The 23792-nt window shown below is 42.4% G+C and overlaps 1 protein-coding gene across 8 annotated transcripts in view; it reads left to right on the top strand.

The window, feature by feature from the left end:
* Positions 1-11628, top strand: part of LOC146762673 (mesoderm induction early response protein 3-like) — a 219881-nt gene extending 208253 nt beyond the window's left edge. For all 8 annotated transcript variants that reach the window (XM_085533740.1, XM_085533733.1, XM_085533757.1 and 5 more), the window contains 3 exons: positions 8346-8473; positions 8657-8802; positions 8882-11628. In XM_085533740.1, the coding sequence (XP_085389866.1) occupies positions 8346-8473; positions 8657-8802; positions 8882-9339 (732 nt within the window). In that variant the 3' untranslated portion in view covers positions 9340-11628. The remainder of the gene's footprint in view (positions 1-8345; positions 8474-8656; positions 8803-8881) is intronic.
* The last annotated feature ends 12164 nt before the right edge of the window (positions 11629-23792 follow it).

Below are 23792 nucleotides of genomic sequence, written 5' to 3'. Positions count from 1 at the left end.
CAGATAATAAAACAAATCTAGATACGGTACTTCATCCCACTTATTGTTATCCCGCAAGAAATGCATTAAGGGAGTAATTATTGCGTGATCAATTGTACCATTCAAAGGCCAAGCAGGACCCTCCCGTTCATATTCTGGCCACCAGTGATTACAATATTCAATCATCTTTTCCTTACTCATATCCTGATAAAACCCTTCGCTTTTCCATCTTTTTAGCAAACATCCCAGCGGGGTGTTACCCGGTATATTACCATTAGATTGTATCATGGCTTTAAGATTCTTAAAAGGCATATTTTACCACCTTTTACAAATTATAGACTATAGACTATAAGGTATAACAACACTTCGTGCCTGGTCACTCACACAATTATCAAGCACACATACACATATAAACACATATAAATATACCAATACCAGTACCAAACCAATACCAAAACTGGCCGCTTCTCGTCGCTGCGAGGGGCCAGTGCCAGTCCTGCGCAGCTTTCGCTGCGTCTAACGGCCGGCGCCTAGGCTTCCCAACCAAAGACGTCTTAGCCCAACCTTGCGAGGATCGCCGCCTCGTCTTATAGGCAGGCACCAATACCGAAATATAAAGCACCTTTCGGGCTTACCCTTACGGTTGTCCGTCAGGCGCTGGGGTCGGGCACGATCCGATGACTCCCCGAAAATCACTCGGTGCCGGCGTGGAGTTGATCAGGTCACGAGCCGCCCCAGTCACCTCCGGAGTCCCATCTGGGTTGCCAGAAAACTGTTACCCGTAGTTAAGGAACACAAAACAACCTGAGTCGTTTTATGCGGTGCTTTATTGAGGCCCCGGGAGCCTGAGGACTAGCGTCCAAAGTCAGAGCCCCAAACTATAAAGAAATCACAAGGTTTATATACATTTTCTTCAGGATTGCTTCGTCCTCTTTTGTCATGTTTCCTTGGTTACAATTAGGTAAGACTATCCCACAAAGACCTAAGGAAATGTGCTGTACATTCTTCTCCTCCTTCAATTTGTGACGATACTGGATGTTCCTGTTAGAGGCCCCCTTTCTGTTTACTATTCATTTTCTCTAAAACGCTTAACCGCTATACCATCACACCATAAATCTAAACCTGATTTTTAACATACATTGTGCTTTGTTCCTAAGCAAGATTTATTACTTAGATCTGTGCTCGGGTTCATAAGAAACACAACTTGCATTCCTAGATACGTGAGAAACACAGACTAGGCCTAACTACGAGCCTTAGCATGACTACTGCTACTATTATTTAAAGCACACTGTAACAGTCACAGGCCAGATCTTGCACCCATAAACACTTCTGAGCTCTCTCTTCCGGAAGCAAGATATAATCAACTTGCCATGCCTCCCCATATTTATACTTTTGCTATCGCCTTTCTCCCAGAGAGGTTTCATCCTCTTGGCTTGTTTAATTATGGCATATGTGTCACAGTCATGAATAATCTGCGCAATAGCGTCCATAGTTAAGTCCACCCCTCGGTCTCTAGCCCACTTATATGTCGCGCCTCTTTTCTTGATGGCCTGAGGTCTCATGGGCCCATCGACCTAGAAATAATTCACCCTTGTTCTGCCCGTCCAACTCTACTTGAGCCAGCTCAATTCTGGCAGCTTGACCTACCTGGTGTTTTTTTTCTTGTTTCTCAGTACCCCGACTCTTGGGCACGTGAGCATCTACATGACGCACTTTTAGAACCAAATTCTTTATTCAGGCAGCCATGTCTTTCCACAGTTCAACAGCCCAAATAGGTTTACCCCTCCACTGCCAGTTATTTTGTTCCTACTGCTGTAACCATCCCCATAAGGCATATAAAGATAAGGCGCAGGCCACCTCTCCCGTTCAGCAACACCTAAGGCCAGCTGGACAGCCTTTACCTCTGCAAATTGGCTTGATTCTCCTTCTCCTTCAGTGGCCTCTGCAACCTGTCATGTGGGGCTCCACACAGCATCTTTTCATCTGCGATGCTTCTTCACAATACGACATGATCCATCAATGAACAGGGCATATTTCTCTTTAGCACGTGACACCTCTTCTCCTGGTGATGTTACAAACTTTTTACCTTCAGGCCAATCCATGATCACCTCTAAAATTTCTGGATGGCTGAGGTTCCCCATCCGAGCTTGTTGTGTAATCAGCACAATCCACTTGCTCCAGATGGCATCAGTAACATGATGGGTGGAGGGAACTTCTCCTTTAAACATCCCGTTTAGCAATTGCAGTCGAGGTGCCAGAATGTGGGAATACAAGAAAAGCTGATCAGAGCAGCAGCTGTGGAGCAAGATAAACAGCATGAGAACCAAGGACACCTCCGGAAGGAGAAGAAGGGACTCACAGCTCTGATTGGATATGTGCCTGCATGGACAGTTGAAAAGTGTTTGTAGAAAGCTTTGTTGACATGTAAAGGTGTTTGGGAAAGTTGTAAGGGCGGATGGGAAAGCTAGAAAACAAAAACTTGTGAAGGTATATAAGGGATGTGAGAACTTGTAATAAACGATTTGGATTGTTCACATCTGAGTCCGTGCCTCAAACGCTGCACCAGAAGGTGCTTCGTTTCAGTACCGGCTACTTCAGAAGCAAGATTTGAGATCTCCTTCTCAGCTGGAGTGCAGCACTCTTCGGACCCCTTGTATGCTTGACTCGAAAATCACAGGGGCCCAACTCGGGTCTTTCCTGAGGCTCTTTGCAACAAACTCCAGGTGGGTCCTTTCTCTCCAGCATCAGTGTAGAGGATGTTCTTTACATCCTGTCCCATTCATACCGGCCCCAGGGCCACGGCATGGGCTATCTGCTGTTTAATCTGTTCAAAAGCCTACTGCTGCTCAGGGCCTGTCTTGCTCCAATTTATAGGAGGGAGGCAAGGTTCTCTGATATATTATACCCGGTGTGAGATTTAGAAACAACTGTTCAAATGTTGGTCCGACCAGTTTATTACAAATAGCAATCAACCGAGAAGATTGGGAAGGGAGAGCGGCGACTACTGAGAATTAGGGTGATGGGGAGGGGAAAGAGGTCGATAGGAAAGGTAGGAAGAAAGCAAGAATTGCGTAAAGCAGGGATAGTCACTACCTGGATGCAGCAGTGTCCCATCACATGTTGTTCTGTTGGTCCAAGGCAAAATCGCAGAGGAGAGCATCAGCAGAAGGGAGCAGCAGCAGAGTGGCTGGCCACAAGCAGCAAGCCGGTGCAGCACAGAGCAGGTGGTGGAGGAAGCAGCAAGGTCTCACGCAGCAGGCCCAGGAGAGTTCGTTGGCAGCAGCAGAACAGCAGCAAGGGATCTGAAGCTTGATACCTATCTTGTTCTTCAGCATGCAGGCGTCTTCTTCAGCATGCAGGTGTCAGGTCGTGAGGAATCTGATGTCGGAAAACCTAACTTCATTGTTGCTGATCCCTCTTTTATCTTCCTTTTTCCTGCCTACATGACATTCCTGGGTGCTTGGGTAAGTCATGTGCAGCACCCCCTTGAGATGGCCATCTTCCTTGAGATAAGCCCACACAAAAGACCACTTCACCACCATTCATCTGCAGCTTATCTCTCTCTCTCTCTCTCTGGCTTTCTCTCTCTCTCACTCTCTCTCTCTTTCTATTGCTTTCTCACTCTCACTCTCCTTGCCCCTGACCTTGTCCATCTGTGTCCCTCAGACAAAGGATTTCTCAACCCTTGTCCAGGACTTGCTTGGACTTGTACATCCACAGCAAACTTTGAGGCAATAGTGCTAAAGCATGGCCTCTTGCAGGGCCCCATGTATCATAGTATCATAGTATCATAGTATCATAGTATCATAGTATCATAGTATCATAGTATCATAGTCTCGTGCGGGTTGGAAGGGACCTTAGAGATCATCGAGTCCAACCCCCTGGGATTCGAGCCTCCTGTGTAGCAGAGCGGCACTTCTACCACTTGTGCCACAGGGGGGATTCGAACCCAGGGCCTCCAGTGTTGCAACGCGGCATTCCTACCACTTGTGCCACCGGGGCACACATGTAAAATCATTCTTATTCCGTGTCACCTAATAAAGAGGGCTTACAATGAGGATATAGTTTGGAACAGGCATCCTCCAAAAGCACTCTATGACCAGAAAAGACTTTGTCTCTTTCTTGTTAGTGGGTGGAGACATAGCAGTGATTTTGTCAATCACATCTTCTAGGATGTGACAACACCCATCTTGCCACTTTATACCTAGGAACTGAATCTCCTGAGCAGGTCCTTTCACTTTGCTTCACTTAATTGCAAAACCAGCTCACAAAACAATTTGGATTATTTGCTCTCCTTTCATGAAAACTTCCTCTGCTGTATCGCCCACACAACGATGTCATCAATGTACTGCATGTTCTCAGGAGCACCTCCCTGTTCCAGTGCAGTTTGGATCAACCCATTTCAAATGGTTGGGCTGTGTTTCCACCCCCGGGGCAAACATTTCCAAGTATTCTGAACGATAGAATAAAGAGTGGATAGCTGTTGAAAAGGGAAATAAAAAAAAAAAAAAAAAAAAAAAAACCAAAAAACCAGAAGACACTCTGTACAGTTTGGCAGATTGCCCAGACTATAGTCTAATCTATGAAGGTCGAAGTAGCAATGCTTTTGCAATCTCTGGCTTAAAGTTATCCTCTTTTTTTCTTTCTTCCCCACTAACTAACTTTGTATAAATCTTATGGTACTGCCCACATTCTCCACCAAAAACTGTCATGGAGTTATCTAGATCAATCTATGGCCAGGACCAGGGGCAGTAGGATCGTGGGCCCCCTGCCCCCAAAAAATGGGAAGGGAAAAGGGAAACGGGTAGGGAGATTAGAGCTGGGCTCATGGAAACAAACAGAGCAGCAGCAACAATCTAAGAAAGAAAACTTATTTTACTAACTATGATATCAGAGTGCAAGATAACACAATATAATACAATCTAATTGAAACTGAAGCTAATATATCAAGTAAAATAAGAGAGAGAGAGGTTTCCGAAGACCGAGAAGACTACTTTGAAACTGAAGGCACACAGCTTGGAAGAACACCTACACCTGCTGCCAGGCAGTGAGAGAGACAACGAGCGTCACTTCTGTAACGTATTTTTCTCTTTGATCATGAGGTCCTCCGGGACAGGTAGTTCTTTTTCTTTGTGCTCCACATTATGTCATGATGTGGAATACCAATAGCAAAAATTACAAAACCATGACACTCTTGAACACTGCCAGGGACGGTGACTCCACCACCTCCCTGGGCAGGCCATTCCAGTGCCTGACCACTCTCTGAGAGAACAAGTTCTTTCTTATCTCTAATCTAAACCTCTTCTGGTACAACTTGAGGCCATTTCTTCGGGGTCCTGTTTGTTGCCTGGCAGAAGAGGCCACGTCCCTCCTCATCACAACCTCCCTTCAGGAAGTTGTAAAGTGTAATGAGGTCTCCCCTGAGCCTCTTCTTCTCCAGGCTAAAAAATCCCAGCTCCCTGAGCCACTCCTGTAAGACTTGTGCTCCAGACCCCTCACAAGTTTTGTTGCCCTTCTCCAGACATGTTCCAGGGCCTCGATGTCTTTCTTGTAGTGAGGAGCCCAAAACTGAACACAGTACTCGAGATGTGGCCTCACCAGTGCTGAGTACAGAGGGATAATTGCCTCTCTGCTACTGCTGGTCACACTATTTTTAATACAGGCCAGGATGCCGTTGGCCCTCTTGGCCACCTGGGCACACTGTCAGCTCATGTTCAGACGAGCATCAACCAACACCCCAGGTCCCTTTCCTCTTCACAGTCATCCAGCTGCTGACATATCCGCCAATTAACCTGACTTATCCCGGGACCTCGACTGTCCGGGGGACAGACACAAACATGGATGCCATGATGTCTTCTCTCAATTTATTGCTGCGTCACACTCCTTATATACCATCCTAAATCCCTCCCAGACGCGTACACCCGCTACGCAAAACCCGATGCATGCGAGAGAACCTGTACACACACCTACCTAAACCCCCGCCCACTAACTCTTAACCTACAGGCCAAACTCAGCTATTCTAGAACACTCCATCTACTCAGAACTAATGTATGCACTCATAAATCCTTACAAAGACAACTTAGTACCCCAACACAGCCGCTCTGCCCCAAGCCTATATCACTGCATGGGGTTATTGTGGCCAAAGTGCAGGACCCAGCACTTGGCCTTTTTGAACCTCTTCCCATTCACCTCAGCCCAGCAATCCAGCCTATCTAGATCCCTCTGAAGGGCCTCCCTACCCTCAGGTAGATCGACACTACTTCCCAATTTGGTGTCATCTGCAAACTTACTGAGGGTACACTCAATCTCCTCATCTTGGTCATGAATAAAGATATTAAACAAGATGGGACCTAGTACCGACTAGGTTATAGTTTTCTAATTGCACCACGGTTTCCATGTTCTGCTTATTTCTCATATGGTATGCATTAGTGTAGAGGTACTTCAGCTTGTCTGTTGTCTGCATTATCTTCTTCAAGGAGTCTTCCCAAATTCCTCTTGGAAAAATCGATTATTTTTTTCTGCTGCTTTCTAAAAAGATAGCCTTCCTCCATCCTTCTCTGTCTCTTACAAGTCCATTCTCTTCCTCCATCAAATCTAGTTTCAATTTCTAGTAATGTATCTAGCAAGCTTTCTGCCCAGAACATTCTTGATCCTTCTTGTCAGTTGCATACCATCCAACATCAATATTTCTGATCTCTCAAAGGTGCACTCAAGGTATTAGTACCCAAAACCCTGAGTGTTACACCATCTATTCATTCAACTGATCCGTTTTTCCTTCCTCTACCCAAGACCCAGTTGTCACGGGTTACTTAGATTTACCTATGCCCGTGACAGGGGAAGCCACCCCGTGGGCCCCCCCCGGGGCCCGGAAAGGAGAGGGAAAAGGGGAGTGGGATAAAACAGTGACAATCTAAGGAGGAAAAACTTATTTTACTAAATATGATATCGAAATACAAGATAACACAATATAATATAATCGAGGCTAACAAATCGAACGAAACAGAGAGAGAGAGAGTCCCCGAAAACCGAGAGGCCTACTGTGAACTTTAGGCGACACGGCTGGAATGCTTCCCACTCTCCGAGAAGTTCGAGAGAAGAAGGAGGGCACTCCAGCCTGGGAACGAGATTATATAGCGTCCTGGTCCCGTGACTTATTATTACCCCTGTTGTTCTCTGGGATATGTAGTCTTCTTCTGTGGACTGCACATTCAATAGAAGTATCCATACTTGACATGATGTTATGATGTGGAATACTGATAGCAAAATTAAAAAATTACAAAACCATGACACCCAGTCAATGGCTGGGAGGATCTAGGTGAATACTACTTGTACTCCCGATCCCTTCAGTATTCTTCCAAGGAACCTTAAGTCTCTTAGTATTTTGTAATTCCTTTGTTTCAGCCTCCTCTGCCCCAGCTTGAAAGAGTAGGAGCAGACAGTCATTCTCTGGTTTTGTCAGATCCAGTAGCCTCTTCTTGATATTCTGAATACATCCATCAAGCAGCAAACCTCTCCAGAGATATTATCTGGGTGGCAAAATGGGTGCCTCAGTACCTCTTAGTGAGGAGTCCCTGATTACTAACACTGTTCACTTTTTTTCAATGGAACTGGTTCTGACTTTGGTCCTTGATTGGAACAGCTTAATGTAGTTGTCTGTTCCTGGGTCTGAACCATTACCCACATCCTCTCTTTTTTCTACCCCCCAGAGCTTTGTATCTGTTGCTTAGAGGCACTTTGTGGAGGGAGGAACTGTGAGCTGATGATATGAAATGTTTCTGCATCTTAAAATGGATTTATTTTATAAAAATATAGGTAGAAATAACATTTTCTCTAAGAATCTGACTTTGCATTGCAATGGCTGTTTGGAGGGAAGAGATTAACAGTTAACATAGATCAAAATGAGTCTTTTGAGTCCTAAATACCTTGAAGATGACAATTTTATTCTTTTGTTTAAACACTTACTGTTGTGTATATCTGTTGTAAAAGCCTCAGCAGTTTCTGACTTTTCCAAAAGGATTAAGTACCTCAAGTCTTTTCTCATAAGTTGCTGATCTGTTGAGCTTTTTCCATTCTAAGAGTCTGTTTTACAGTTTAAAAAAAAAAAAAAAAAAAGTTATATATGTGATGAACTTAAATGTTTCAGATATAAATATGGTTTAAATTTATTTAAAAAAATAAAATAAAATCAGCACAACACTGTAGAACACATGTAACAGTTATTTGAAACTGTAGAGCTCTTTAAAATCTCTTCATTTAATTGGTTTGTTCCAGATTACTGGAGTAGTGAAGGTAACAGTATTGCAGGGATATAGGAATTGGGGAGATGCCAAAACATAACCCGTTACACTAATTTTGTCTTCTTTTAGGTAAGAACCAGAACAGTTGCTGAGTGTGTGGCTTTCTATTACATGTGGAAAAAGTCAGAACGTTATGATTACTTTGCTCAGCAAACAAGATTTGGAAAAAAGAGATATAACCACCATCCAGGAGTTACGTAAGTAAAATGTTCTCAGAATGTTTTCTCTTGCAAACCCTAAATGTAGAAGATTTTTATTTATTTATTTTTCCCTCATATCATTGCAGTGTAATGCTGCAGTGGCTATGACAACTGAAATTAAATCATTTTAGGCCTTGATTTAATGGTAAATAACCCATTATGGGTGTAATATTCTTTTAGGGATTACATGGATCATTTGGTAGATGAAGCAGAAGCCCTCGGTGGAGCAGTGCATTCTTCAGCCTTGACATCTAATAGTCGAACAGAAACCATCCCTGATCAACAGCTAAGCATTCTGAACTCTATCACTGCCAATGAGTTGACAGGTAAATCAAGGGAGAATATCTTTCTGTTGTGACTGCATAAACTATTTGATTTATATTTGTGTTCATCTGTTTTTTACAGTATTGACAAATAGCGTAAATGCAGTCTGCCACACTTCAGATGTGAACTGCCTGGATGATACCTTTTCTCCTATGGACAGCTTACCCCGATCAGCAGTTAATCATGTGCCTGTTGGAACAGAAGAATTGCTCAACTTGCCTAGCAATGGTGAAAGTGATTGTTTTAATTTATTTGAGACTGGCTTTTATCATTCAGAGCTAAATCCAATGAATATGTGCAGTGAGGAGACAGAAAGATCTGCAAAGAGACTGAAAATGGGAATTGCTGTTCCAGAACCTTTCATAAATGATGTCTCTGTAAATAACCTTGGTGTGGACTTTGAGAACCACACACATCATATTACAACTGCCAAAATGGCTGTTTCAGTGGCTGACTTCAGCAGTCTATCTACAAATGACGCAAATGGTTTTATCAACACCCACCCTCTACACCAACATACTGCCCTTCACTCAGAATGACTGTTGAAAATGAAATAAACAGTGGGTACTTTATGCAGTAGTAGTAAACTTGATGAGAGCTATCAGGTTTGCTTAGTCTTTCACTGGAAATATGAACTTTATGACATCAGTGATGTCTTTGTATGTATAGAACTATATCTTGGTTTATCAAGAGTATTTTCTTTTTTCAGTCCATAAATGAGGAAATGTCATACAACGTTTGGCAGAGTTTGAGACTAAAACAATTCTGTGGTGCAGCTTGAAGCTCTGCTCCAATGTTTTTTAAAACCTGTAGACAGAAGCCACTGTTTCAAAACCAGCACAGTTCTGAACTGGTTGAAATGGCTTTTTAGTATTAGTTACTTTTGTTGTGATTAATGCAGTGGAATAATAGTGTTTACAGGTAGTAATCCTGCACAACGCAGCATTTTTTTTTTATAAAGGCAGGGATTGCTTTTTTTAATTTAAACTGCACAAACACACAAGGCTGAATTTTAAATGAAACTTGCTCTCATGTGATATTGAACTAGAGCGCTTCAATTTACAAAACAGCAACTTCATTTTGGTTGGAAGCTAGCACAAGGGACTTAATGTAAGTAAAATACAAAGATGTACACTCAACTGCTGTTACAAAATTATAGGCCATAGCTACCTTATACAAGTAATGACACTGCTAGAGGTGTCTGTGTACTTAAAACTTATTGGCTGTAGGAGAACTGTTAGGTCAGGGCTTGAACTGTTGATTGAGCACCTGGTGAAGGGGTGTGTCTGGCCTAGGGAGCACAAGCAAATTGTTTGCACCTGTGCTCCCCATGTGTCCAGAAGGGATGGACCTAGGGTGGAGCCACTCTGGACTCATATAAGGACCAGCATTGCTTAAGCTTAGGTTGTTTTTTTTGCAAAAGGTTTGTTTATGGTTGGGAGTTTTATTTTCCTGTTAGGTGAGCTCTGTTTTCAGGCTGTTGTATTTTTCTGAGTTTTGTCTACAGCTTTAGAGAGTAATATAATTGTGTAACATAACTTTTAAGAGACAGCTGATGTGTAGGCTGTAGCTTTACACAGTTAAGGATTTGCCACTAAACAGTCTACGTTTTGGAAGACATCTTAAATTATTAGGAGTGCTGCAGTTGAAAACATGATTTTTGGGAGTCTATCTGGTTTATATAAAAATAGTGGAACCTTGTAGTATGTATCTGAAACCTACTTAGTGTGAATTGTGTTTATTTGTTTTGGTGAAGTCTTTGGCTGAAAAATGGTACTTTGCTACCTTGAAAAGAAAGATCAGGTAGAAATGCCTCTCATTAGTTAACTCTCTTGGGAAATTTTTGTTTTGGACTTTGAATGTAAGTTAACTATCCAGAAAGCTTATCTTGCAAATGCTTCTTCTAATTCTTGTGGAGGAATTGAAACAAACATGGTATTGACTTGTAATGTGTTCGAGCATACAGCTTTAAATTATTTTTAACTGATAATCTGAACCTTATTTCAGTAAAATCACTGCTTTTTCTCCATAGTAGTTAATTTTATTTTTTGCATTGCTTGTGTTATATGTTGCCACTTCATTGTTTTTATTATTCAAGTGATTAAACTTGCTTCACTAATACTTGTTTAATTACTTAAAGGTATTGCTGGGGAATTAGGAAGTAGTGGCATAATATTAGAAGGGAAAGAGGATATTTATTATGTATATTAGGAACTGTATTGACATTGAGTTTCAGAGAATATAGATTTTCTTTACAGCATTGTCACAAAGGTATTTTTAAGTGTCTATGCAGTAATGCATTACCATATGAAAACTGTATTAGTTTAGCACAGTAGATGAAAATAGAGATAATTTTATAATCAGTTCTTAACTTATGCATTTAAAGTATTTCTAATGTTTACACAGTAAGTAATGGGTGGCCTTGGTCCTCTATTGTACTCAGATGTTTATTTTAGTTAAGTTGTCAGTTTCTTGTTGCTGTTTAATGCTGAAGTTTAAACCTTGTTTATTTTGTTTATGAATCATCACACTTGGTAAGAAACACTAGTCATAATTCTTCATTGTTTTACATTCAAATTTCACTATGATCTTACAGCGAGTGGCTAGTATGTATAAAAAGAAATAACTTCATACGAAGATTACTTATACCATTTATGTTTACCTGAGTGTGCCCATTCTCATTGGTTGATGCAGTATTATATTAAGTTCACCTATGCTGTGCTTGGATTTTATTGTAGATGGAGACTTGCCAAGGTTTGGGTTGTCAGCAAGTTTGAATGAACACTTCTGTTAATTAATAAAGACTTTTACTAAAATTCAAGAAATAATGAGTTCTGGCTGGTCAAATAGTTTTTAAATGATGATCCTGTTGGCTAGCTAGCTGTTTGTTTTGGGGATGTTTTGGGGGTGTTTTTGTTTTTAGTTTTCTGGGATAAATGAGGCAATAGCATGCAAGGTCTTGTAAATGTGTAATTTTAAAAATATCTTTATAGTTGTCAATAAACAGTGAAATAGATTAGTTCTATGTATAGTAATGCTTCTGTGCACGCTTTTTGTCTTGGTTTCAGTTGAGACGGTGTTAATAGCACACTAGTCTTGGTTGCTGCTGAGTGATGGGAGTACACCCAGGGCTATGCCAGTCAGGGCAGAGATGGAATAAGTGACGTGAATTAGGCAAGGGGTTATTCCATACCATGTGACATAAAGCTGTGGGGAGTTGGCCTGAGGATGGGTCACTGCTTATGGATTATCTAGGCCATCAGTCATTGAGCGGTGAGATATTGTGCTAATGGGGTGTTGGTCAGCAAACAGTCGCATTGTTAGCTGGGTGTTGATTGGCTGCTGGTGGGTAAATGTACTAGGGATGTTATCGCATTTTTGTTTCTCTTTTTCTTGGGTGTATGGGAGATTGGTAATCACAGCATGAACCACTGATTAATCAGCTGAGGCAAGTGTGGGGTCAGCTGCGGGAGCACAGGTGAAAGTTACGTAGCTGTGCTCCCGGGAGGGGTGGAGCTCGACTCCACCTCCTCTGAGACCTCATTTAAGGGCTGACCCTCACTGAGGCAGCATCTCTTGGAGATTGCTTGCTAGTGAAGATCGCCTTGACTCCTAGCGTCATCACTGGTGAGTTCCCTTTTTTTCCTTATACCTTCTGTACTTCTACTACCATCTTTGTAGTTGCCATTCTTGTTAACACCTGTATAGTTACCACCAATACACTTGGAGATGGAGGGGCAGGTGATTGAACAGCTGTGTGGTGCTTAGGGTTGTAGGATGTGGAACTAATGGAGGCAGTGACAAAGCCTTTTTTTGAGAAATAGGTGCTACAGGAAAAGATTCCGAAAATAAATTAACTCACCCCTCCAGGTAACAGTTTGGAGAAAGTGATGAGCTGAGGAATGTGTCCCTCCCCTGTTTGTGCTGTTGTGCTTCCAGGGAGAAGTGTGGGGGAAGAGGAGGACCTACACAGACACAAACTGCATGGGACCCCCTGCACTCCAGGCACTTCTGCAACTCACCCATTGGTTCAGGCTGTGACCTTGGAATTCCACTACGCTGTCTCACTCCAATTTGTAGGAGGGAGGCAAGGTTCTTTGATATGTGTATACCCGGCGTGAGATTAAGAAGCAACGGTTCAAATGTTGGTCCAACCAGTTTATTAAAGTCCTAGCTGTTTTTAGGGAGACGGGGAAGGTAGGCGATAGGGAAAGTAGGAAATATAAGCAAGGAGTCTTTGCGGATAGCAAAAGAGATATAGTCACCACCGTGGGTCCAGCGAGGTACACAATAGGTCCGTGGATCTCAGGAACTCGTCTGATCACTGCAGGGGATGGGAGACAGCCAGGGAGCTCCGCAGCAAGCCGGTCCCGGGGGTTCTTCCAACGAGGTTTTCCCCTCAGGGAATTCTCCGTCAAAGGTGTCTTTGGGAGTTTGTCTCCAAAGTCCCCAGTTTAGCGAGGGCCTTTTATCCCCCATTTCGGTGGGAATTTTTCCTCTTCGAAGTTTGAGGATTGCAGCTCAGCATTTTTGGGAGAAATACCAAACTTCCAAACAAACAGGCAAACATTCTTTGAAAGATGATTTAAAACCAACTTTTGTGGCATTCCTGGCCCACAGATAAGCCAGCAAGGACGGGAGGGGGGGGGTGTCTCTATTGCCGGACACAAGCGTTATCGCCTTCTGCAGTGGTCCGCTCCTTCCAACAGCACCCCTGAGAAAAGACTGCTCTTCCTGTTTCTGTTTACCTTTGCAATTGTAAGCAGAAACACTATGGCACAATGACACCCACCATCCGCCCTCCAGGATACTTAACAGTTGTCAGTCAGAGTCTTATCATCAGGAAGGCCTCATGAAGCAAGCTTTGAGACAACAAAAGAAAACCAGTTCTGTCTTTCACACCACCCCGTGGCTCAAAGGTTGCTTGAAATTGATGCGCAAATGACCATTCAAGGTGGTGAGGAAAGAGGAAAAAAAATAAGTAAGCATAAGGGAAAAGAGGGATAGGTGATATGGGGGAATTAAATGTTAACAATCATCATAATTCAATCAAAACCTTGATTGATAATGCACTAACTAAACATGAGGTTACATGTAAGGTCATAATTTTTTGAGTTGACATATACACACTGATTCCAGCTTTCATTTTAGACAATTCTATAAATGGAAATTTCAAAGCTAATGTATTATTACTTATCAACAACTATGAGGTGGCAAACCACCAAAAGAAGACAGAAGGAACACAATAGCAGTGAATGTGATAGGCAGTGCCTGCAGGGCGTCCCCTGCTTCAAAGTGCACTTTGCCTTTCTCACCCATCACAGATTCTCTCCTGTTTTAATTCTTGCTAGAGACTGCAAGGTTTTTTTCACATGTGCTCCATATCCGCATGGTCAGTGCATGATACAGAGCCCAGGTGGAACACCTGCTCTTAAAAGATAACAAACCACTATATTATATCTCTCTACAATACAAACTACTCAGAAAAGTTATTTAGAGCTACAGTTACTTATTCCTATTTTTTGTTACTTGCTTTACCCTTAGCTTCCTTTCTTTATTTAATTGGTAAGCTTTTTCTTGTTGACCTACTCCTACTAAAAAATCATCTAAGGGTAGTAATTCTTGATGCAGTACAGAGTGAGATGCACTCGTATCTACCAGAAAACAAACATCTTTACACTGCTGTGTGCATGTTGCATTCTGGGGGCAAAACTCATCCTGGAATCTTCATGTCCTGATCTAGTGCAGCTGCTATTATTCTTCCAATTCTTTCATTACAATCCCTCTTTCTATACAATTTCCAAGCTCCATACTTCAGTTCCTTAAATGTGTATATTATTGAGAGAAAATGCTGTCCCAAACTTTCTCACTTTCCAAACTCTCTTCATTACATAAACTAACGTATGTTATTCCACTATTTGTACCCTCAGTTATACTTCTGTATCATTAACAGTTCTTATACCATCAAAGCAGTTTGTCCCATTCCCTTCAGAACCCACAGATCAAACAATACAGTTCTTCAGTTTCTGCAACACCATTAATACCATATAACTTTCCTTTAGCAATCCATGCTTATATATACCATAAACATTTAACAATCACAAAGACAGTGACAATAACCAATAGTATCAAATAAACAAGTAAAACAAATAAATAGGGGTATTGGTGTCAGCTGCTGTCCACTTGAGCATTTCCAAAGCAGTTCAATTGCTGAGGGATATAAATACTAGTTTGGCAAGTTAGAGTACTGTTATAGTCTACCGAACTTTTCACAGGACAGTGTGTGTGTAGGATACCCCATAATATAAACCATAAGAGGGATAATCCCAGAAACAAACACATCTCTTATCAAAACTTAGACATTTTTCAACAACCATGTTTTGTATGGAACTCCTGAACTTATGTGACACTGAAAAACATCACTGCATAGGGTTTTATGATAGATTTCTTTTTTGACCACATCTATTAGATGGGTCCCTTGGCTCATTTCCCAGTTTGTTAGGAATTTGGAAACACTATGGAGGAGTTACATGCAAATCATAATCAGTTTGACAAAAAGGGGTAAAAGAAGGGATCAGAAGGAATGGTTATCACTGTGCAGAAAGTACCAGAAAGTCAGAATGACCTGGAAAAACTCTGAACCAAATTGTGAAGTTTTAACAGATCCAAGGACTGATATCAATCACAATCCACAACAACAAACAAAACCATAATACTATTGCAACCAAAATATGTAACAACGTGTTGTATCAGTATTCTAGCAAGATCACATCTTTAATTTTTCTGTCACAAAACACAAATGGTTAAAGTCAGCTATCAGTCATTCTGTGTTCAGTAAAGGTCCCACGGGGATCTTCTGAAAAATAAAACAACAACTTGCCCTTTTGGGGCTTTATTAATACAATTAAAATTGATGGTACAATCCATCGAGGATTATATTTTACATTCCTTTTTCGGGGTGTCCTTAGCCTTCTAAGGATATTTTTCTAAGGATATATTTCATTAAGGTTAGGGAAACTGGCCTCATGTTGGCTGAGTCAGTGGACACAGGCTGGCCAGGGAGATAAGTGTTTCCCTAGCTTATCAGCAACTGGATCGTGACTCACAGGGGCAATTGGCAGGAGTGGGGAGGCCTTGGGACAGAAGGTGTTAAATCGAGGATCTCCTTTTGTTGTGAGCTTTCTAATAAACATCCACCCTTCACTGCCTTCCCCCCCCCACTTCCCACTCATCTGGGGGAGGGGGTTGTGGGAATCAAATGTTGTTTCTGCATTTAGAATAAGATAAGAATATTTTATTTCAAGGTCTCATTATATAAGTGAAGCAGTTTGTAGTTATTAGGTAGAAGTTATTAGGTACAAAGACTGCAGCTCCTGTCTGTCCAGCTGTCTGAAATAGAACTAACAATATGCCTGTATAAACTAGCAACAATGTATGTTTTAGTGTTTTGTTGTACGCATTGTAAAAATATACAAGTTGTGACATACCTAAGGATGTGCCTGAAGAGATATCGGGAAGGACTGGAATCACACACACACCCCCCCCCCCCCCCAGGCAGGACGGCGACTGACAAGATAGCAAGTGAACTAACAAATTTCAGAATGGAATTAACAAATGCAAACCTCGGGTAACATTGTAACCTGGAATACCCAACCAAAGGGGAGAGGGGAGGGGAAAACATATGGGAGAAAAGGTATAAAAACTGTAACATCATGTCCATAGGTGCGCTTCTGCCATCAGGGCGCCCGCCATTGCAATCGCAAATAAAAACTGCTTTTTATCAGAGATACCGTCCTGACCAAAAATTATTGAGGATATTTCCAACAGGGTGAAAGCATCAGCTTTCCTTGAGCTTTTGTTCTGGCCACAAGTTAACTAATTTCTCTAACCTGACTGTGGGTAATCCATTCATCAGGTCTCGTGGAACACCCTTTTGCCAGCCCAGTGTCCAGAGACGATTACGTTTATGATCAATATTTCGCCTACCCGTTCTTACTGGCAGTGAGACCCTTCCAGTTCCACTGAGGTTTGGACTAGGTGACCTAGGAGCAAGGGTGGTTGCTGCGAGCCTTACTTCCCCTGGCTCAGTTTTACTGGAAGAAGCCACAGGCCCATATTTCCTTTCATAATTAATCAACTCTTGGGCAACCTCCCCCCATGTCCATACTTTATATCCCGACTGCAAATGGCCTGAGGTGCCAGTTCCTTCTAATGCTACAAGGGTTCTTTGTCCCTGAGGCATAGCTTGTATTTTTCCTTGTAGTTGTATGCCTATAGGTTTTAGTGATTCTGGAAGCCCCCTGATTAAAGGAGTCATCCTTTCAGGATCAACAGGCATCATCATAGGTGATTCATGATGTGGCTGCAGCTTTCTATCATACATCATTTGCAGACAAGCAGCTTTTTGAACACTTTCAACCAATTGATCAACTGTCCCATTAATAGCAAGCGGGTCTCCCCTTTCTAAAGGGTTAAGACCACCTGCCCAATAGGCAGCCCTCTGCATTAGGGACCAAGGAGCACAGTTGTTACCAGTAGTTAAAAATACTCCAGGCCCCCAATAACCTTCAGCTTCCTTTTGAGTTAACAGTATTTGGTCTCCGCCAGTGAGACTAACCCTCCAAACATACTCCGTCTCTGATTCCTTTGGAGAGCGGCTAAAATCCTTTCTCAGCTTTGCCAATTCAGTGGCAGAGAAGGGAATTTCTTTAACATTCATTTGAGGGTCCAGATCCTCACTGTTATCAAATGTATATTCAGTTTTTATCAAAGGACACAATTGGGCTGGCGAGTCCTCTAATTTGCCAAGCCCTTCCTTTATTCCTTGTAGTTCCTTCTGAGGAAAAGTTTTCTCTTGAGGCAAATTATGGACAGCAGTATTGCTAGTATTCTTATATGTTAATAGTTCCTTAAAAGCCATTTGCAACAAGACTGTATTATGTTGCTCTCTTTGTAATTGTTCCTCAAGGTTCACTATTTGATTCTGCAGTTTTTACCAATTCTTGCATTACTTTAACTGATTCCTGTAATGCTTGTATGGTTTGGGTTTCTGCCGAATGCTTTTCATCTCGGAACTCTACGGCAGCTTTTAAAGCAGCACCGAGCACCGCACAAATAAGCGATTTTCCTTTCCCAGCTCGGGTACGAGCATTCCTTTGCAGAACACTAATACGGTCTGAAACACTCTGCAAGTTATACCAGTTTTGCCGTGCCCAGTCCACCCCTGATAAAGAGGGCCGAGCACCATGCTTTTCTAAAAGGTCAAATAGCAAATTTTCACTTTTCATAGTGGCAATACTTTCAATCATTTCTCAATACCCTAAAAGATCTACACTAAGGGAAGAAAAGGTGCACTTAACTTCTTACCCCTCCCCAGGGAGACACGCACCTATCAAACAAATGCAAATGCTACAATCATTCCTCCCTTTCACAAAAGACCAAGAAGCCCAATCAACACTTACAAAGAAAGTGTAAACACCTAAATCGCTCCTGGCTACCCTGTCAGGCCAGAAAAACTTCAAGCTTAAAGTCACACAAGTTACAAAACACTTCTAGGTTTCTCAGAAAGGAATAAACTTCTTGGAGAGTGTCATGGTTTAATAATTTTGTAATTTTGCTATCAGTATTCCACATCATAACATCATATAAAGCATGAATAATTTTACTGAATCTGCAACTTACAGAAGAAGACTACATCTCCCAGAGAGCAACACAATAGGTCACGGGACCTGGACTCTATATTAACTCTGTCGCAGACTAGACTGACATCTTTCGAGTTCTGGCGTTCAGGGGAGTGTGTGGGAGCCTTCAGCCGTTTGCCTAGATTCACAGTAGGCCTCTCGGTTACGGGACTCATTCTCTCTCCTATTTTGCTTGATTCGTTAGCTCAATTTTCAATTTTCAATTATATTGTATTATATTGTGTTATCCGGTATTTCGATATTGTATTTAGTAAATAAGTGTGCCTCCTTAGATCATTGCCGCTGTTTTCTTTTCCTAATTAACTTTTTCCTTTCGGCCTAGGGCCCCTCCGGGGCCCACATCCCCCTGTCACGGACGCAGGTGGATTTTTCGTTCAAACCGTGACAGAGAGGCACAAACGTCAAAAAATTACTTCCTCACTTCCCCAAGAGGTGCACACAGAAAACTTTCAAATTCCAAAATACGTTACTAGATACTTAAACCACAAAAATGCGATATAGTCTTCCCGAGGAGGCACACACGTATAAAACAAGAGCAAATAGTCAAAATTAATTCATACGTCCCCCAGAGGTAAACACATAAGCAGTAAAGTTTCAGAATATGGAGCGGTCTTCCTGGAGAGGTGCTCACATCTAAGTTACCAAAATTATCGGTCCTTGCAACTCCAGGAGGTACATACTGACTTGCGGAATCAAACTCTATAATCCAGAGATGGGTTATAAAGCAGGTATGTTTATTCCAGCGTTGCGCAGCGCCGGGTGCAAGGGGGATAGCTCCTCCAAACTTGCACACCGTAAGGAGAAAAGTGTGTTACAGTTATAGGTCAAGCTAATACATAATCAATAGTCTCCTCCTCAGTTTGATTACATATTCATTACATTCCCTATGGCCCCGTTCTCCGCAACCCCATTCCCTCATTCCCCCTGACCCCATTCCCCGCGACCCTTGCCGATGTTTTGGGGTGAAATTCTTCTTCTGTTTTCTTCTTGGAGTTATCTGCTGTTATTGTTCTCCCATGTCGGCATCATCTTGCCCGGGGGGGATCTAATCCTTCTTGTCAGAGGTCTCCGGACAGTTTCTTCTTATCTTCATTGCCCTCTTCTCTGGCTTTATTTTGACTAAGTGTCTGTAATTCCCCCTTTCCCTGCACTTTTAAATGTACAGTTACCCTTTGTCTTGGTTTCTGTGAAGTTCCCCTTTCCCTTTCTATAGCAAAATGTTACCTTACCACCATTTTGAGGCTTTGCTCACTCTTCAATTCCCCCCTTTTCTTTAATCTAGCAGGCTTTTACCTGCTAGATTCTTAATGGGTCTCAAAATAGGCTCCGCTCTCTACCTTTTGTCTCAGCTCATGTCTCTTCCAAACCTCGTATTCCCTTCCAGTACCTTGGTGCAGACACAAAAGGCATCTTATAACAACACGAGTAAAACACACCAAGAGTAGCAAGGTGACGCAGGCTAAGAAAAACTGTTTTAGTCATCCTAAATTTGGCAACTAGTAAGTTTATCCCATGGTCCAGAGAAAACTATTCCCCAATCGGTGTTATCCCTGCCTACTCCATGTTGCAGTGCATCTTTGGATAAACAGGATACCTCCTTTTGGATTGTCCATCAGGCATCTGCAGCAGCATCCTCAATTGTTTCTAAGGTTACAGAAATTTTCATACAGCAATACCCCCCTTTTCTTGGGAGTTCTGTGAAATCAATTTGCCATTGTTGCCCTGGAAGGCCCTCTCCCGTGAGGCCCACTTGTGCCCTGTTCCTGGTACTGGGACTGTACTTTGTAGTGTTAGTTTGCCCAATATATTCTCTTATCTTCCTTTATAACCAATTTCCATAAAATACTAAAGGGCATAACAATGTGTCCATTTGGGCATGCACCCATCTGTCAGCTTGCTCTATTCCTTTCTAAATCATTAATTGGACTCCTGTTCTCTTTAGAATATTTTACAGGTTTTGACTTGGCTTCAGAGATTTTAAGTTTACCGTCTGGAATTGAAGCCCTCTTCAACTGCCTGTTCTGCCACCTGATCTATCATCTTATTTTCTGTTTCCTGTACAGTGTTACATTTCTGATGTCTTTTACAACATATAATAACCATTGGTAGATTTAAATCAGGCTGTTTTCCTTGTGTGTGAGCAATCCTTGCTCTTTTCAGATGGTACTATGAGCGTGTGGCACATATTTAGCATCTGTCCATATGATTGAAGCTCTTGTCAAGGCAGTTATTTCAGTCTTCTGAGGGGAAGTCCCCACAGCTGGTGGTTGTGCTTCAATTACCTGGTCAGTAGCAGTTACTGCATGTCCTGCCTTACAGTCTCCTTGTCTCATAAAACTGCAGCTGCTGGTAACCCAGGTGTCTTCTGCATCTTCTAAGGGTTCGTCCTTCAGGTTCGACTGACCGGCTGGAATGTGCAGCTTCAGTTGATTCAAAGCAGTCATGTAATACTGGTTCTCCGGGAGTTCCGCTAAGGAAAGATACTGGGTTGACAATATTAGTCACAATTATTTCTACATCACCTTGCTCTACCAGGATGGCCTGGTATTTCAGGAATCTTTGGGGTGAGAGCCAATGAACTAATGTCCCCCTTTTGCCTCCAATACAGTAAACACTGTATGAGATATTAAAACTGGTGTCCTTTGGCCCAGTGTAGATTTATAGGCTTCTTGAATATTGAACACCAGTGCAGCCACTGCCCTCAGGCACCATCCCTTACTCACTTCAAGCTGTTTGAGGTTTACCATCAGTCCGTAGCTGTGTATCCATGGTCAGCACCCTCCTGTCATTCCTGGGAACGTATGGAGTTCCTTGGCAGTTTGCAGCTCAGGGGCTTAGCAGATGGCTTCTTTCTAGGCAGTCCTTAAGGTTCAAAGTCCAGCTGTAATTTCTGAGTTATTTGTGCTTTCTGTAAACTAAGAAACTCAGCAAACTCTCAGTCTATTGTACACAGTCCTTTTGTTGCTGTGGCATCCACACGCTCCAGTAAAGTTCCACCCTAGGATGGAGGATCCCAGGTCTCAGGCTCATGAGTTGACCAGTTCTCAAAAATCATTAAGCTGTTCTCACAACCCTGGGTAACACTGTCCAGGTTAACTGAGTCTCTTCTCCCTTTATTAGGGTTTTCCTATTCAAAGGCAAATAACCTTAGGCTTCCTTTAGCCAAACCAGGCAGAAGAGACATCCCTCAAATCCAGAAGGTAAACTCCACCTATTCATTCCTTAACTTGGTTGAAAAAGTGCATGGATTTTCCATCACTGAGTGTATCCATTCAACAATTCCATTACTTGTCCTCATGTCTTCTACCAAACTAAAGCACTTGCTATCCGAAAATTTAGCAAATTGGCAAAATTGGAGTTTTGTACTTGGATTCCCATTCAATTAGTAATTCAAACTCAAAAAATTATCTATTATTTCTTTTGTCCTTCTACAGTCACATATCCTCAAAGGGCACCACTTTACCCTGAGTGGGTGAGCTCTTGCTTTTAACTTGTATTTAGGGCTTAATTTTTGGCCCTGATGCCCACACCCCTAAGTGTGTCTTATTTGAGATTGCTGTGGCTCCTGGGGGTATAACATTGTTTTTCCCAGTTTGTGTTAATAGTCAGACTTACAATTCTTAATCAGCCAATATTGTTTGACCCTTAGCTCCAGTTTTATTAAATTTCTTGCCAGGGTAACCTGACAGGTACAAGAATTCCTGTATTCCTACTTGTTTTCTTAGCTTATATTTAATTAATTCCAAAGGTAAGCCTTTTCTTGTTGGGCAGTAGCACCTACTAATGTTACAAAACCAACTATGGGTAGTAAGAAGCTCCCATATCCATCAGAAAATGAACTACTTTATCCTGCTTCCTTAGCTGCAGTTTCATTGGTGTATCTGCTAGGGTTAACTTCCCAAGTTCTCATTGTTCAGTTCTGCAATCAGAGACAATTCCTTCTCACTCAGCTTGGTCGGATTTCTCTACCAGTGTCCCATTGCAGTTTGCACACTGCTTTCATTCCCGCGGGGCAGAGCCCTCCCTGGGCTCTTCAAGCCTCCCTCCCCCCCTTTCCTCGTGGGGGATCTTCTGGGTCCTATGGCCCTACTCTAGCACCACAACAGTAACAGCTGTTATTATTTTCAGTTTCCTGAACATCTCTGATTCTCAATCAGGTGTTTGTTTTGTTTTCTTCTTATTGTACACCTCTCTTCAGACCTGACATCCCTGTTTTTATCTTTGCCTTCCTCAACCTGTGTCCTTCCCAAACTTTCTCACTTTCCAAACTCTAATCATTACATTTCACCTCCTCTCCAGAACCATCCAGTGCTGCCCAGATTTCAGATTTCCCAGATCTCTGCACATGAAGGCTATTCTCACTTCCAGTGCCCTGTCCTCTCCACCTTCCCCTTTGCTGTTTACAGCAGCAGTCTCTGACCCTGGCTCCCTCTCCCACTCTGAGAGTTCTGATTGCAGGGGAACGGTGCGGGGGGGTTGTTCTCATGCCAGCACAGATAAACTCACTTTCTCTTTAACCCTTTTTCCTCTGTACACTATTCCACTATTTGTACCCTCATTTACACTTCCACGTACCCTCAACAATACTTCCGTATGACATTAACAACTACACTTTCTTATACCAGCCAAACAGTTTGTCCCATTCCCTTCAAAACCCACAAATCAAACAACACAGTTCTTCAGTTTCCATAAACACTCTTACTACCTTATAACTTTCCCTTAGCAATCCATATCGTTCAGTTATACACCTCTCGCCACAGAGCCAGCACTGACTGACCCACCTCCCTTACACCTCTTCGCAGGCAGAACACAGTATCACATAAATGGCTTGATACTCATTCCACACAGACATCCCTCTATATGTTCATTGTCCCTGTCCTCTAGCTTATACATCAACCACCACTGATTACAATATTTAATCAGGATTTTTTTTTCGGCTCAGGGTTCCTCCTGGTTCCCCAGCGATATCTCGCCAATGTGCCAGTATACACCCCAGGGGTGAGCGCGCAGGGACCTCTTTGCTCTGTGATTTTCCCATCGTAACTTAATATAAACCACTGTATTCTTTTATAAGTAAAACCACTTCTGACACAACAGCATTGTTATAACTTATGACCACATACTTTACAACAATCGGTAATTAATAATACAAAATAAACACGTATTAAAACATAGATAAACAAGTATTGGAGACAACTTTCGCTTCGTCCGTCCCCGGCCGTTTCCCTCGCGGGAGGACGGAACCGCGGGTCGGGACTCCTCACTCGCCCTGCAGCTGTGCTGCGTCTCAC

Source organism: Coturnix japonica, chromosome 1, assembly GCF_054131305.1.
Source record: "Coturnix japonica strain WE chromosome 1, WE-NBRP24, whole genome shotgun sequence".
NCBI lineage: Eukaryota > Metazoa > Chordata > Aves > Galliformes > Phasianidae > Coturnix > Coturnix japonica.
Note: the sequence above shows the minus strand (reverse complement) of the source record. Positions and strands in the feature narration are given on the sequence as shown.